The sequence below is a fragment of the Chlamydotis macqueenii genome, chromosome 2, assembly GCF_036417535.1.
Source record: "Chlamydotis macqueenii isolate bChlMac1 chromosome 2, bChlMac1.mat, whole genome shotgun sequence".
NCBI classification, from domain to species: Eukaryota; Metazoa; Chordata; class Aves; order Otidiformes; family Otididae; genus Chlamydotis; species Chlamydotis macqueenii.
In genome coordinates this window covers 62,545,657-62,559,976 of record NC_141557.1, presented here as the reverse complement: position 1 = coordinate 62,559,976, position 14,320 = coordinate 62,545,657, and the positions used below count along the sequence as shown (strand labels likewise).

The 14,320-nt window shown below is 42.3% G+C and overlaps 1 protein-coding gene across 2 annotated transcripts in view; it reads right to left on the bottom strand.

The window, feature by feature from the left end:
• The window catches only part of TGFBR1 (transforming growth factor beta receptor 1), a 37,356-nt gene extending 30,766 nt beyond the window's left edge, over positions 1–6,590 (bottom strand). For both annotated transcript variants that reach the window (XM_086743099.1, XM_086743100.1), the window contains exon 1: positions 6,455–6,590. In XM_086743099.1, the coding sequence (XP_086599225.1) occupies positions 6,455–6,536 (82 nt within the window). In that variant the 5' untranslated portion in view covers positions 6,537–6,590. The remainder of the gene's footprint in view (positions 1–6,454) is intronic.
• Positions 6,591–14,320: the final 7,730 nt, after the last annotated feature.

Sequence of the window (14,320 nt, the reverse complement as noted above, 5' to 3'; positions counted from 1 at the left end):
TTCTTGGAGAAGGAAAACTACTACTTCAAATTTATTTCCCCATTCCTTCCTGCATTTACAGGACCAAAGCCAGACAGAAAACAATGCAGTAACAACAATAAAAATATTAATACACTCTGACTCCAATTGTTCATCTGTGGAGCGCAAAAGCTAGCATAGAGCTTGTGTACCTGCATGCAGAAATTTAGACAAATTTAAGATCTTAAACATTCATGCCCAAACGACAAAAATGAACCGAGCCACAAACAAGCATCTTTGAAGGATACAAATCTCACACCAAAGATGTGAGGATTAATAGCTGACAAAGCAAAAGATGCCCCCCAAATCTGAAGTTTAGTTTTTCACTTAAATTCAAGAGATTAAGATAACCACTTGAATTGCCTCAAGTTTTACATCCCTCTCTATCCTTGGATATCACCAATTTAAGCAAACAGTGATCTCGTCTCAAATATACATTCCATCTCAAAGTCTTGATTCCGACTTGTACTTCTTTCTCTGAAAAGATCTCCTCCCCCCAAGATTTTGAATCAAAACAAATTACTGCCAATCATCCTCTACTGTTACAGAAAAGATACAAAGTTCTTAAATGCAATTTCTCATCCTCCTCCCCTCCACCCCACTGTGATCAGAGAAGGAAAGTCTTATTATTCAGAGTTTAACTATGAGAACATTTAACAGTTCTTTTCCTGCTGGTGTGCCTTTGGTAATTTATACTCGAACAGATGATTTTTAACCCATTAAAACCATTACAAAGTTTCCTAAAATATTCACACATTGGTATTTCTTTCAACTTGCTTAAGAAGCAGGCCTTTATCACACTTGCTCATTCCATGACTTTTTTTTTGCTATGTAAGTAGTATTCTTGGCTCATCATAACTGTGCATGCATCTGAATGTCTACAGTAAGAGATAGATATTCACAAAGATATATTTACATTGAGTCATTGTACAGAGGCCAAGTTACCTGAAGTGAAAAGTAAGGTTTGGGTTGACCTTGTCAAGCTTATTCATCTTCCTGATCTTGTAAAATTGTAGGGACACACTGATGCCACTATGACTAAATAAAGCATTTGGTGTCTTATCTTTCTCATTCATTTTGTTCCCACTTCTCTTTTGCTACAGAATTCCCAAGGAGTGCAACTTGATACAGTTTATACTTTTGTTCCAGTCTGATGCCACTATCTTCTGTCTCCTGCCAAGACACAGCACACTGTCATGCACAACTGAATGACTTTCTCAGCACAAATAGATCACTACTTCTTTCTGAAACTACTCTCCCCCTCTCTTAAAAGCAGAAAACAATGCCTCATCAGCGGAATAGCTAAAGCTTCTAGGAATACAGGTTTTCTGCTGCTCTCTAGTGGACATACTCTTAAAATTAAAAAAAAAAAAACAAACCCAAAAAACAACAACAACAAAAAAACATTTTAAAAATGGTTCACTCCCCTTCCTACTCTCACCACTTACAGTTCCTTGTGTCTTCTAACTCAAGTGGGTAGAATTTCCATATTTTACTAACAGGGAAACTAATTCAGCATCTTCAGCAACAATCCCTATCAGGAAGAAATGGAATGGAAATGTCCTTTGCCCATGTCCCACTCTCCAGTTCCCTATATGTAAAAGAACTTGACTCTGACTATATGAACATACTGCAGATGAGATTTAACATCAGTGGAACCAGGGGATGTCAGTGACCAACAGTAGTTAAAACCCTTCATTCCTATAAGGAAGTGTTTTCACTTATAGCTGATCTCAAAGAAAAAAAAAAAATCATACTGTTATCCTCTTGGAGACACAAATTTTTGCTTTGTCTCTAAGTGGTCCATGTTCTTCTCAGAGAAGCACTGTAGTAATTTTAAAAACCTCAGAGAGAAACCAGTCAGGTCTCCAAGTTCACTTAAATGAATACATACATTTCTAGAATGTGTCAATAACAGTATGCAATAAGAGAACGACAACTCTGATGTAAGCTAATCTTCCAGAGTCAGCGATATCTTTCATACATAATGCATTTCAGTACATTTGGGAAACACCCTTTAAATCTACTACCACAAAAAGCTCTTTCAAAACTACTAGACTCAGAGTAGGGAAATAAAAGTTTTCACTCAAGTCTTAGTCCATGTTTTCCACGGCACAGAATTTTTTTCTGTGTTTTAAATATTATAACAGTGTTTGGATAGAACCACCAGCATGAAGCTCCACTACCAACTAATGAAAGGTCATGTCTGTTTAAGTGATAGGAGGCTTGGGAAATGGAAGTACAGACAGCTGAATGAATGCACAGAAAGTTATATAGACAACCAGTGACAAAGCCAGTAAAAGAAATTGGGTCACCATAGTAATTTAGTGCCTTCTCTATTGCATTTCCTCACTTCGCCATGACCATTCTACATAATCATTCCTGCTTTATGTGACTGACTACCATAACAGAAAACAGCAAGACAACGCAGCTATAAAGGCATGCGTACCATGACACATACCATATCACAGAAGTTATCAACAGCATACTTCTCACAGCCCAATCTGATTTAATAATAGATCGACCTCTTGTGTTGAATGCAACTACTTGGGTAATTTCTCAGGCTCAGACTCTCAGTTTGACAGTTTTGTATTCTGTTTAAAAAGAGTCTCCCCCATGGGTGTTGCAGTCTGGAAAGCCCACAGTGAAGGTAAAGCAAGCTGGCAGCATAAGTCAGACACCGAAACTATACAGCTTGACAAAATCTAAAATAAGTGGGTTCCCAAAAGCTCAGATATTAATTCTACACACAAAACACGAACAGAGAATTAAGTACACCCTATCCACTCAACTTTTAGAAGTCTATACCATTAGGTACCTATCAAAACAGTCTGGTTTTTGTTGCCTTTCTGAAGTAAGAAAATCATACAAAGCCTTTACTTTTAGAATTGCATAAAACCCTATGAATCACTATATAGTATTTGCTAACATCCTGCAGAACTACCTCAACCAGACAGTTTAGCACAGAACACCACCTTCAGCCAGAGAATTTTTGGTTGGAAATAATATGTTAAAATACTGTCTTTCAAAGGATGCTAACAAAAGGTATGACAGGAGTTAAAACTTGAGGTGCTGTAGAAAATCCCCAAACCTACATCTTATATTAACAATTTTATATTATTAATACTTTTATTTATTTAAACATATATCTATCCTTTATGATTTTAAAAATGACAGTCTCAGGCCCTCAACAGCAGCATTATGCTGAAGAAAAAACTCCCTTGTGACATTTTAACTCTTCTCCCATGGGAAATATAAATGACACTTTGAAATAAGAATTTCACCAGAAAATTAGAACTTCAACAGAAGAACAATCAGGACTCTTGGTTCCACAAGATGTAGAGTTTTAAGGGATAAAGGAGTGAGGCTATGACATGCAAGAGACAGTAATAGATTGAGAAGATAAGGAAGAGGGCTGTAGTGTTTACTGGTAGTTTTTTCCCTACCCAATAAAATTTGCCAGAAGCTAAAAAGCATAATACAGAAAGGTGCTGTCAGCTTCCTATTCTCTCATTCAGACAATCCACTCAATACACCTGACTCATCTCTGAACCCTTCTAGCTCAAGATACAAAAATGTTTAGGACTTACAGTATCTGGGACATGGGTTTATTCAACCATGATACTTTACAACCTTCACTAACTCATTCTTCTCACAAAGGCACTAATTAAGTTTAGCTCTTGTAAAGTAACAGCACTGGATATCAAGTTTTCAGGAAAACTTTCCCATACATATAATCCATCTCTGTTAAGTGAAACTTCCACTGAAAACAGTACTTTCTGGCAACCAAAGCAATGCACTCAAGAAAACAAACTACTTTATTAAAGCACTATCCTCCACTTGCAAGTAATGAGAAAGCCTTGTGAAAAATCCCAGCTTCAAAAAAGCAATAGTGCAGGTGCCAAATGGCAGTATCATTTTTTTTGCCTCTCATCCATAAAGCTACTCACAGATATGTTAACGCCTCTTACAGCAAGACAGCATTAAAAATTTGTTTCTGGTATCTTTTGTAGAAGAGTATGCTCTAGAAAAATGGAAGTTATAATCAAAAGCTTAGGCTACAATTTTACTAACATTACGAAAACAGAAAAAATAGATATCTCCTTAATTTGTACTTTTAAATTCATTTCAGCATACATTTCAGATTTCCATCTTTATTTGCAATTAGAAGCAATTGTGTGGATATAAGAGTTTCCAAGAGATGACCCCCCAGAATTTTGGGGAAAGCAAAGACTACAGCTCACACCCCCCCCCCCCAAAAAAAAACCCCCAAAAAAACGCCAAACACCTACATTTTAGACTGTCTTACAAATTACAGCTGTTCTACTGTTCAGCTAGCTGCTGTGATCTCCATACAAACATATCAGAAGTAGTTTCATTCATGCAGTCACACCAGTATACTGTGGAACAGCAGCATCAGAAGCAATCAGAAGATGCCTAACTTTTCTCAACCCATGATAAGAAGACTAAGTAACAGCAGTCAAATAATAACCTGCACTTCTTTGTCAGCTTATAGACCAAAATGTTCAGACAAATTAACCCCCTCACCAACACCACGCCTTGTCTATGAGTTATGGATCAAGAACCCTGGATCCTTCACTGTTCCCTTGCATAGGGGGATTTGTTTTAAAAAATAAAAAATAAAAAAAAAAAATAAAAAAAAAAAAGGCAGCACATCACCACTTCCATCCTTAAGCTTTCATAGGGAAGTCTATTGCTTTGTTTTCACATAAAGCTTTTAGGCTTTAACTTCATGACAGAGATTAAGTGAAAACTGTTCATTGATTGGAGGCATTAAAAGGGAAAGAAAAGTTCAAAGCTCAAATCAAGGTAAAATTTCCACCAACATCTACACTGGATGCGTTACATAAGAAAGCTTTACATTATTAAAGTCTGGTGCACTTTTTCAAGAACACAAGAATCACTATGGCTAACTTAAGCTTACTTCACTGTTTCCACATCAAAGACTCTCCATCCTCTTCAACAAGTATATGAGGAATTAACACAGCAGTTTAGTATAGCAAGTTATGGTTTTTTAAAAAGACATTTTCTTCACAGCACAAATACCATCTTAGATTGAATTATGAGACTGAGGGATGTCTTAAAGCCATAACTGAAGAAGAAAGTTGTGGTGCTTCTCCACTTCCTCTTTAAAACCCAGACCAATATACAATCCACCTGTAGAAGGATTTAGGAAGTGGACCAATTACAAAATGCAGATTTTGTGTATCTGTGATCATCTAACTTACCACAGACGAAAATGAAACCTAAACCAATCAGAGTAGGGTGTCTATAATATTTATATACCCTATTATGACATAACACCAAAACTGCTAACCAAAGAACTGTTTTTTTTTTTTAAAAAAAAAGGAATACTATCTATTTCTTGCATTTCTGAATGCTATTAAGAACTCCTGCTTCATGTGTTAGCTCTGCAATAGCACAGCTCTGATATCACAACACTCTCACAAGAGAGCATGGGTACAGAAGGCTGGGGGAACAAAACCATTTTACTGGACAACATTCACCAGAGAGTTTGTTTCCCCATGGTTTGGTCCTCACAGAGCACAAAGGTTGGCTGCCTGACTGGAACTGAAAGATCACCCACCGAAACCACCACCACGCGAGCTTTCAGAGAAGACGCTGCCAGCACGGCACAGCGTGGCGTATAACGGAGCTGAAGCATCTGACGTGGGAGTGAAGGGAGCCTTTTACCGTCGCTACGTGGAACATTCAACACGTTATCGGCACCAGACGCCGCCGCTTGTCTCTCCTCCCCCGTGGCACCGTTCGTACGGGCCCTTCGGCGGGCGGCGGGGAGCCCGCCGGTCCCTGCTCCCGTGCCGAAGCCGGCGAGGACCGGGCGGGGGCAGGGACCCTCCCTGGGAGAGCAGCTCTCACGGGCTACTCTTCCCTCAGGGAGGGGGCTGCTCCGCCACGGATAACCAAGTTGTCTTCGCGGCCCACGGCCACCCGTACCCGCGTGGGAAGGGGAGGGCCGGGGCCGCGGGCTCACCGAGCTGGAGGCGCGGGAAAGTGACCCCGGGCAGCCGGCAGCCGAGGGGCTGCTCCGAGGGGGCACGGCGGGCACTGGCGGGGGGCGGGTGCCGAGGGGATCCCCCGTGGGTCCCGCGTCCACCCCTCGCCAACCCTCTTTGCCAGCCACCGCCCCTCCTCGCCCACGGCCGCCCCGCGCCGCCGCCGCTGCGCTCGGCCAACAAAAGGACGAACGGTCCCCGGGCTCCGCCAGGCTCGGACACCGGGGGAGTTGGGGGGGGAGGCGACTCCGCCCCAGCCGGCCCCTCCGCCATGTTGTTGAAAGGAACCGACGGGGACCCGCAACCCCCCGCCGCTCTCCTCCCCCCCCACCCCAGGCACCACCTCACCCGCTCCCTCCCCTCCCCTCCCTCCTTTCCCCTGACACGCGTTCACTCACCGGCCACCCCGGGGAAGAACAGCGCAGCCGCCACCAGAGAGAGCAGAGCCCAGGCCCGCCGAGTGGCCACCGCTGCCGCCATGGTCCGGTCCCGGAACCGTAGAGCCAGGGCGCGCGCGCGCGCGCCCCCGCGCCAGGATTCGGCCTGCGCGAGCCCCCTTCCCTCCCCGCTCCTCCCCCCTCCCGCCCGACGGAGAGAAACAGAGAACCGCCCGCACCGCCTGCGCCTCCCCGGCTCGCTCCTGCCGCTCATGTAACTGACGCAGCGGCGCCGCCCGATTGGCCGCGCTCCTCCGCTCCGCCCCGCCCCGCCCCGCTCCGCCTCCGCCCCCGGCAGCTGCCGAGAGCCCCAACAACAACAGTCGGCTGGAGGGCGCGACCGGCGCGGCGGGGGGGCGGGGCCGGGTCGTGATTGGCAGCTGGCTGGCTGGCGGTACCTCAAGACGAGTCGCCGTGGGGGTGGCGGGGACGGTAGCGGGGGGCCGAGGGCTGCGGGGCTCGGTGGGGTGCTGGAGTGGCGGGAGGCGCTGCCCCTGGGCAGGCAGCCTCGGGCGCTGCCGGCAGCCGCCGCAGCCTCTCTCCCGAGGGGTCCGGGCGGCGGGGAGCGCCCGGGACGTGCGGCTGAGGGCCGTCCTGGCCGGCACTCCTGGCCGCTCTGGCTGTGAGGTGCGGGGCGGCCGTGGCAGCGGTGCCACGGGAGGGAGATGCGGGAAGGGGTAGGCAGCCCTCAGGCTGTCTCAGGAGAGCGACAGGAGCCGGGGAGTCACTCCTCCGGGGAGACGGTTGCGGGTGGGAGACGGGCTAGGGGAAGCCTGGGAAGCCCTGTCGTGCTTCTGTCTCCCGTGGGTTGTGGGATGGGTTGTGGAGGGAACACACGGACACTCACTGCGGCAGCTTATGTACCGCTAACGTGCCGGCTGGCCTGCCCACCAGACAGCTCGGGCTCCCTGCTGCTGGCCCTGCAGCCTGCCTGGCAGCTCGGGAGCCGAGGGTCTGTCTGCCCGCAGCGCGATGAGCGGTGGGGCAGAGCCCGCGAGCTCCGGTGCCGTGCGGGGAAAGGGCGGCGCGGGTCCCGGTCTGCCGCTCCCCTCTTCACGCTCTGCCCGTTCGCGGTGCCTAACTGGAGGGGCTGACTGGGGATCGGACACGAACTCCCACCGTCCAAACAGGTGACTGAGGTCCTACTTGACCTTACAACCTGTGTCAGCCAGCGCCCACCCGCTGAAGGAAATTGCCATGGCTGAGATTGTTATTTTTATCCACAGCGTTATTAGCTTTCGCACGGGTGGCTGGGAAGGAGGAAGGGCTCTCTTCTTGGGATCTGGTAACCACTCTCCCAGCAGTTACCTGCTTGCTCTGGGAATCGATCCTCCTACCCCCTCTGCCCCCCAGTCCTGGCTCTGTTACCTAGCTGTTACATCCAGATCTTGAATCAGTTCAGAGTCCCTCATGTTCAGCATTATGTTTTTATACGACTTTTGTTGCTCATTTTGCTTCCTGTGTGACCCTCCAGTCATAGGACAAGTCACATAGGTCACAGGTGCTTTTCCACTTGTTGCCTGCAGTCACTCTTGCAAGCTTCACCTACTGTCTGCCAGACGGTGACTTCCCAGTTCATGGTCTTCAGGGTGGCAACCTCCACGCTCCTCAGTGCCCCATTCGCTTCCCTGTCACACTGGTCTCCTGTCTCCTTTTTACTTGCAGTCTTTCAGCCAACACAGCTGTTATGAAAAGTCTTGTTTCTCTTATGGCACAGTTCACCTGGATGAGAATCTTGATAATATATCAGTTCAAAGTGGGGTAAATTTTTATTAATTCATTCTCCTTCCCTTTCTCTATGAGCAATGATCAGCACTGTATATAAACAGACCCTAGTTCTATTTTCTCTTGCAAAATAGTGTTTTAATGACAGATGCCTGTTGTGACAGATGTTGGACCAAACGTCTGGATTTGATCTAGATTCATGCCCTAATGAACTTCTGAAGTTGACAATACCGGGCAAACATGCTCTTAGTTATCCATATGTAGAAATACTTAAAGGGCTAATCCTCAAGTGATATACTAGCATCAAAAAGAAATACTAAAGCACTGTTAAAATTGCTCAAATCCCGAGGCACTGTAAAAATTACTCAACTCTCAAGGCACCTTTTAAATTCATATAGAGCACTGAAACGATAAGTTAGGAAAATTATATGCTTAGGGAAAAAAAATCCACTATTCATTTCCCCACCACAGATCTTCTGGATTTAAGGATGGGCCACAGACAATATCTCTGAAGAATGGCAGGAAACAGAAAGCAGAGCATGATGAAGGATTTATTTTGGGGCTCCCAATTCTATGGGAAGCATTCTGAATTAGCATCCTAAGCGATGCTTGGCTGCCAGCCGTAGAAAGAATAAAATAAGTCAGTAATGTGCAGGTAACAGCTCACCAACTAAGAGGGTTTCGGGTCACATTCAAACAGTGAACAGTGCCACCACAAATTAAATAGTTTTGCCAGGCCTCATCCTTCTTTCACAACATGCACGAGGAAAAGACCACTACTGAAGGAATACCTGCAATTATGTCATCCCCTCTCCTGATCCCTGGGTACCTATCTGTAATCTTGTGTATCACATTCGATTCAAAAGTGTAAGTAAACTTGGGGCAGAAGCAGCAACTGCAAAGCTACTGAGATGGATTCTGTATGTGCAGAATCATCCCTTTTCTTACTGTGCTTCTATTCTGTGTTTCCAGATTCTTAGGACTGCAGCTCCTGGTCTTGATTAAGGTGAGATCTAATAATTTCTGATTATGATACAGGCTCTTGATGTTGAAAGGGCTCTGGCAGATGATTGGACCTTGTTCTTGTTGGAAGGTCACTGACCGTGAAGGTCAATGCCTGCACCTTCCCCCGTTAGCTTCTCCTTCTTACTGTAAGATTCATCCCTGTGTTTTTCCATCATCTTTCTCCCACTGTTACTTCTGCAGTCAATTCTCCTCTTCCAATATTTCAGTGCTGCCATTCCTTCATAGGAGCTTCGTAACTGCTTCTAGTGCGAGGAGGGAGTTTGCTGGTTTGGGTAGGGTTATGAGAGAGATACTTATATTTACTTGTAGAGTTGCACAGTACTTCATGTTACATATTCTATTTGATAATAAAATCTATATTTTTTTTTTGCTATACAACTTGGAGCAGTTAGATAAAATCCACAAAATACATATGATAGCCTGAGGAGATTTCTCCCTGTGTCTGCACACAACTGAATCCCAATCCAAAGAAAATGAGATCTTACTTATGACTGCACCTAATTGCATTCATTCTTAAATATGCTAGTTACGCAAATGAGGCTAAGTTAGATCATGACACCGTCAGCAAACAGTTTCCAAGATATGCCTTTCTGTAAAATGACATTTTATTTAGGAAGAAAATAAGTCCTCTGCAATTTCAGGTTTTTCAAAATGACAATAATTGCTTGGCCTTTTCCTGCCAAAATAACATGAAAAACCAATTTCACTGTACAAATTTGCCAAGTTCAATAGAAAACAACTCCTCAGTGCTATTTTTGTGACATTTTAACTGGATGTATTAAACATTGTTCTTCAGCATTTCATGTGAGGGAATCCTTCAAACCACTTCTTACCTACTTTAATCAATTTTTTTTTTTTTTCACAGTGCTTACTGAGAATGGAAATAATGTAGTCATGGAAATATATTTAGAAGAATAGGCAAGAAAAACATTTCACTTAGCCTCATATATGTAATAAATGAATTTCCACCATTCCAATTATAGAAAAATGCAACAAATGTCATCATTTTTAAAAGGCAAGGTAGAACACAAAGCAAGACAACATAGAAAATCCAAATTATGTGGCTTTATGAGATCTGTTTAGATCATCAGAATGGTTGAACCTGTTTTAAAGATCCTTGCTTTTTAGACTGATTAAAGCAAGCTATTGTACAGGGAATATCTGCAATTTAAACACAAGTTAATTTCTTGCTTTTGTCCTAGAGTATGACACTTATACACATATTCAGCACCCACAGGGAGAGAGGATGAAATAATTAATCTTTACTTAGTCCTAGTTTTATTTCTTGGAAAAAAGTGTCTGGTTTTGAACATTTCTTGTGCTTTCTTTCTAGAAGATGGAAAGCAAAATATTTGTGACTGCATGAAAGGTTCAAACAGAACTCTGTAATGTAAAGCCCCTATATGCTAAGAACTTACATAAAGTGTTAAAGTGTAACCAGTTTTGTAAAGCGACAAGTGGTGAGATAGAAAATTATATGAAACAAGTAGTTCTGTAGATTAGTCTTTGACTAAGATCAAGTATGTGAATGTTCCAGCATTATAAGCTGATTTACTTAAGAAACAGGCACTAGTAAATACATTTTTTTTACCTTTTAAGGTAAAAATTTTTGGAAGTGTGGTAGGAAATGTTGTTACTGGTGACCACTAAAAGCTTTCATAGTCTTTCAATATAAGAGATACTGTATCAGGCTAATAAAGAATTCTGATGAATCTTTCTCTTAGCAAGAAAATATGCACAGCTGGTGCTAGAGTAAGAGGAAATAAAAGTGCTGCAAAATTTATTTTTCAGTTTCTACAGTTTTCTCTCAGTGGTAATTAGCTACATTTTATATGCTTTTTTAAAGAACTATTCAGTGCATCAGGATATTTACAGATTACGTTCACCAAGGAACTCAGCAGGAGGAAAAATGTGGAATGTGTACTGTTTACCAAACCAACAGAATAAGCTGTTTAAAAAAAAACCAACCCACCCAACCAGCAAACATCCACCCCTTTCCCCCTCCAGTCCTCAATCTTCCCAAGCAGTTTTACTCAAGCTAGGACAGAAAGGATCAAAGTGCTTATTAATGTGCAATTTCTATAAGCACACAAATCAGAATAGTTTAGCAAAGATCTGTGATCTTGCTAAATCAGAGACATGCAAAAAAATTTACTTTTTTGAAGTGAATGCTTTATAAAATACTCAGAATTACTCATTTTATAACCTTTATTAACATTGCTTGATTTGCCTCATCGGCGCCTCCAAAACAAAATACAGTGAGATCTTAGTTATTCATAACCCAGTTAATCGTCTCTGTTAACAGAGGGCCAGCTAAAGGTTGAGACATATGAAACCCTTTTCGCTTTTAATTCGCTGTCTGTGAAACAAACCAGATCCGTATCTCAGAGTTGGGCGTTGGGCAGCCCAGCAGTACACCGCCTCGGTATGCAGCTGCTTGATCCCTCCAGCTAACGCTCTCCTTATTGTACAGCTGGTAGGTTTGTGGATACATTGTAGTGTTGTAAGTCCTGCCTGTGCAGTTAAGCAGACCTCAGCGATGATGGTTTTGTGCTGCTGCTTTTAAACTCCTTAAACTCAGTGTTTCATTCCAACTTGTAGAGTCCATCAACTGCTGAGATTGTTTCCTACGTGTACGGTATCCAACTTCATTTGAAATCTGGTATGAAAGTGTTCAAAGAGAGCAGTGTTGATTCTAAGTCTCATTAAAGAGAGGTCTAATTTGTAGTGAAAGCAAGGAAGAAGTATATAGTGCAAGACGTTGCTAAATACAGAAGTGACTAAGACGACTGGTTAGCTTAGGGAGGGGTTGCCAGAAGCAAAGAGGCTAACATCAACAAGGTCTGGAAATGACTTTAGATTGTACGTCATTATCTATTTGAAGGCCTTGTATTGCTATAGCAACCCTGAAATTGCATGAGTATCTCACCTATGACTACAGTGAAGGATAGTTGCATTAAAGTAGCTTGCCTCTGATTAAGAAAGAACACATTTTTCTATTGAAATACAACTTTTACCTGCTTGAACTCTACTCCTTGTACCAAATTGTTCGTGCAAGTAATAATTTATATCATTCTGCTTTGCAAGAAAGGTCAGTTTCCTCCTACACTGAAACCAGTTTTGAGATTGGACTTGGTTAGACTTGAGCAGGGAAGGAGCAGCATGTGTAACTCACCAAAAGTCAATGTCTTTCTAGCAATGCACAGATCACAGAGGTTTTCCTATTGTAGACCTCTGTGTACCCATTAGCAGAGAGGCATCCTGTGGGTTTGACAAACTTGACTTCTTTTTCCGTGGAATTAGGGCTCGTTACAGACAATAAACTTCTTAGAGCAGGAAGTGGGTATTGTGGTGATAAGCTGGGCTAAAGCCTCAGAGCATTAGATTGGGGATCTAGATTCCAGCTTGGGTTAAATATCAGTCATCCTTAAAAAAGAAATTGACTTTAAAATAAAACTTTAACTCTGACATTGAAATAACACTTTGTTCAGTTAAGTGTAAACCCAAAATAAAAGAAAAAAAGAGAAGAACACACCTTCAGTAATGATTAATTCCTGACACTGATTTATTGACCCTGCAAACTGGGAATGAGAGAAGATTTTCCTCTATAGCGTGCTGTAGGAATTGCCTGTTTTGCTGCAGGTTTTCTAGATTTGCTGCATGTTCCCCATCCACTCTCATTCTTGTGCTTGTGACCGTATGTTACCTGAAGTGATCATGTCAAACTTTCTATCACAGTTCAGGTTCTGCCTGGTTGTTTCACAATCCTGTTTCTGTAGTCTCTCTTAGCAGTGTTTTCTGTAAATTTTGACTTATTCGTTTGCAAACAATAGCTAGAGTTCACTCTAAAGGTGCTGTACTTTGAGCAGTCCAATAAAATTATATGGAGATTTTCTGTAGTGTGTTCTAAAAAGGTGTTTTTTTCCTTTACATCATGTAACAGAGTTTATACCTACTCAGGGATAAAAATTTAGAAAGAGAAAAATAGACTAAAGATCTATTTGAATAAGATGAAAAATTATTCAATTAAAAGAGAGATGGTGGAAATCAATTGTAGAACTTTGTTCTTTACTAGTTCTTGAGCAGTTAAGTTTCTAACTTTTCTCCAAGAATATATAATTTTGAGATCATTTCAGTCCGTGGTTATTTCTCCATTTTCAAGTGACATTATTAGCAGGGAAGATTTTTGTTAATGGACCTATACAAAAATAATAACTCATGCTGGTTTAATTTCTGAGTTAGTATGGGAATTCTCCTGAACAATGTTTGCTGGTTGCAAATAATATCAACTTACTTCATTCTGTTTCTCTACAGAGATAGTTTTCCATTAGCCATATCCCGTAAGTGTAATGCCAAAAGTTGACTTTTATTAGGCTGGATACTAGATTGCTGAAGAAACTGTCTCTCTTGAGAACTTAAGAATGTAGCAAGAATGCTGGTGCTAAAATACAGCTAGCCAAAAGCATAAGGCTTGAAGAACACAGGGATGAAAAAGTGGTGAGACACTTTGGAGATAGTGGAGGGCTCTCAAATCTCAAATTCTTTTAGGAAAGGCTAGGGGTGTACAAAACTGTTTCGTATATTGAAAAATTATTTCATCTGCACCATAAGCCACTTGGAGTGACGTATTTTTAAATTGTGGCCTTAGTAAACAAATATTTGAAGCAGGATTTTTTTTTTTTTAGATAGTAACAACTACAATATCTTCCCAGAAGAATCTGCACGTTCCTATTACTAAGTCTGTAACGTTTTGTTGCTAGAGAGTAACTGTTCCTTTTCTTGTTTTATCTACAGGCATTTTTCCAAGTTGAGAAGCTGAGTCTTTGTTTTCTAAGTGGGGTTGTTGACCACTGATTATTGAGATCCCAAAAACTGCACACAAAACCAGACTAAGCAAATGTCTAGTCCCTGTGTCTTTGAATATGGAAATACTCTTATCTATGTATGCAAGTGGTGCAAAAGACTAACAATTACATTATAATGTGCATTCTTCTGAATGTCTGATGATATATTGTTGTTACCTGATGTGAGCCCTATCTTTCTAAAAAATGTGTGAATTGTTTTTTGTCTTTGATG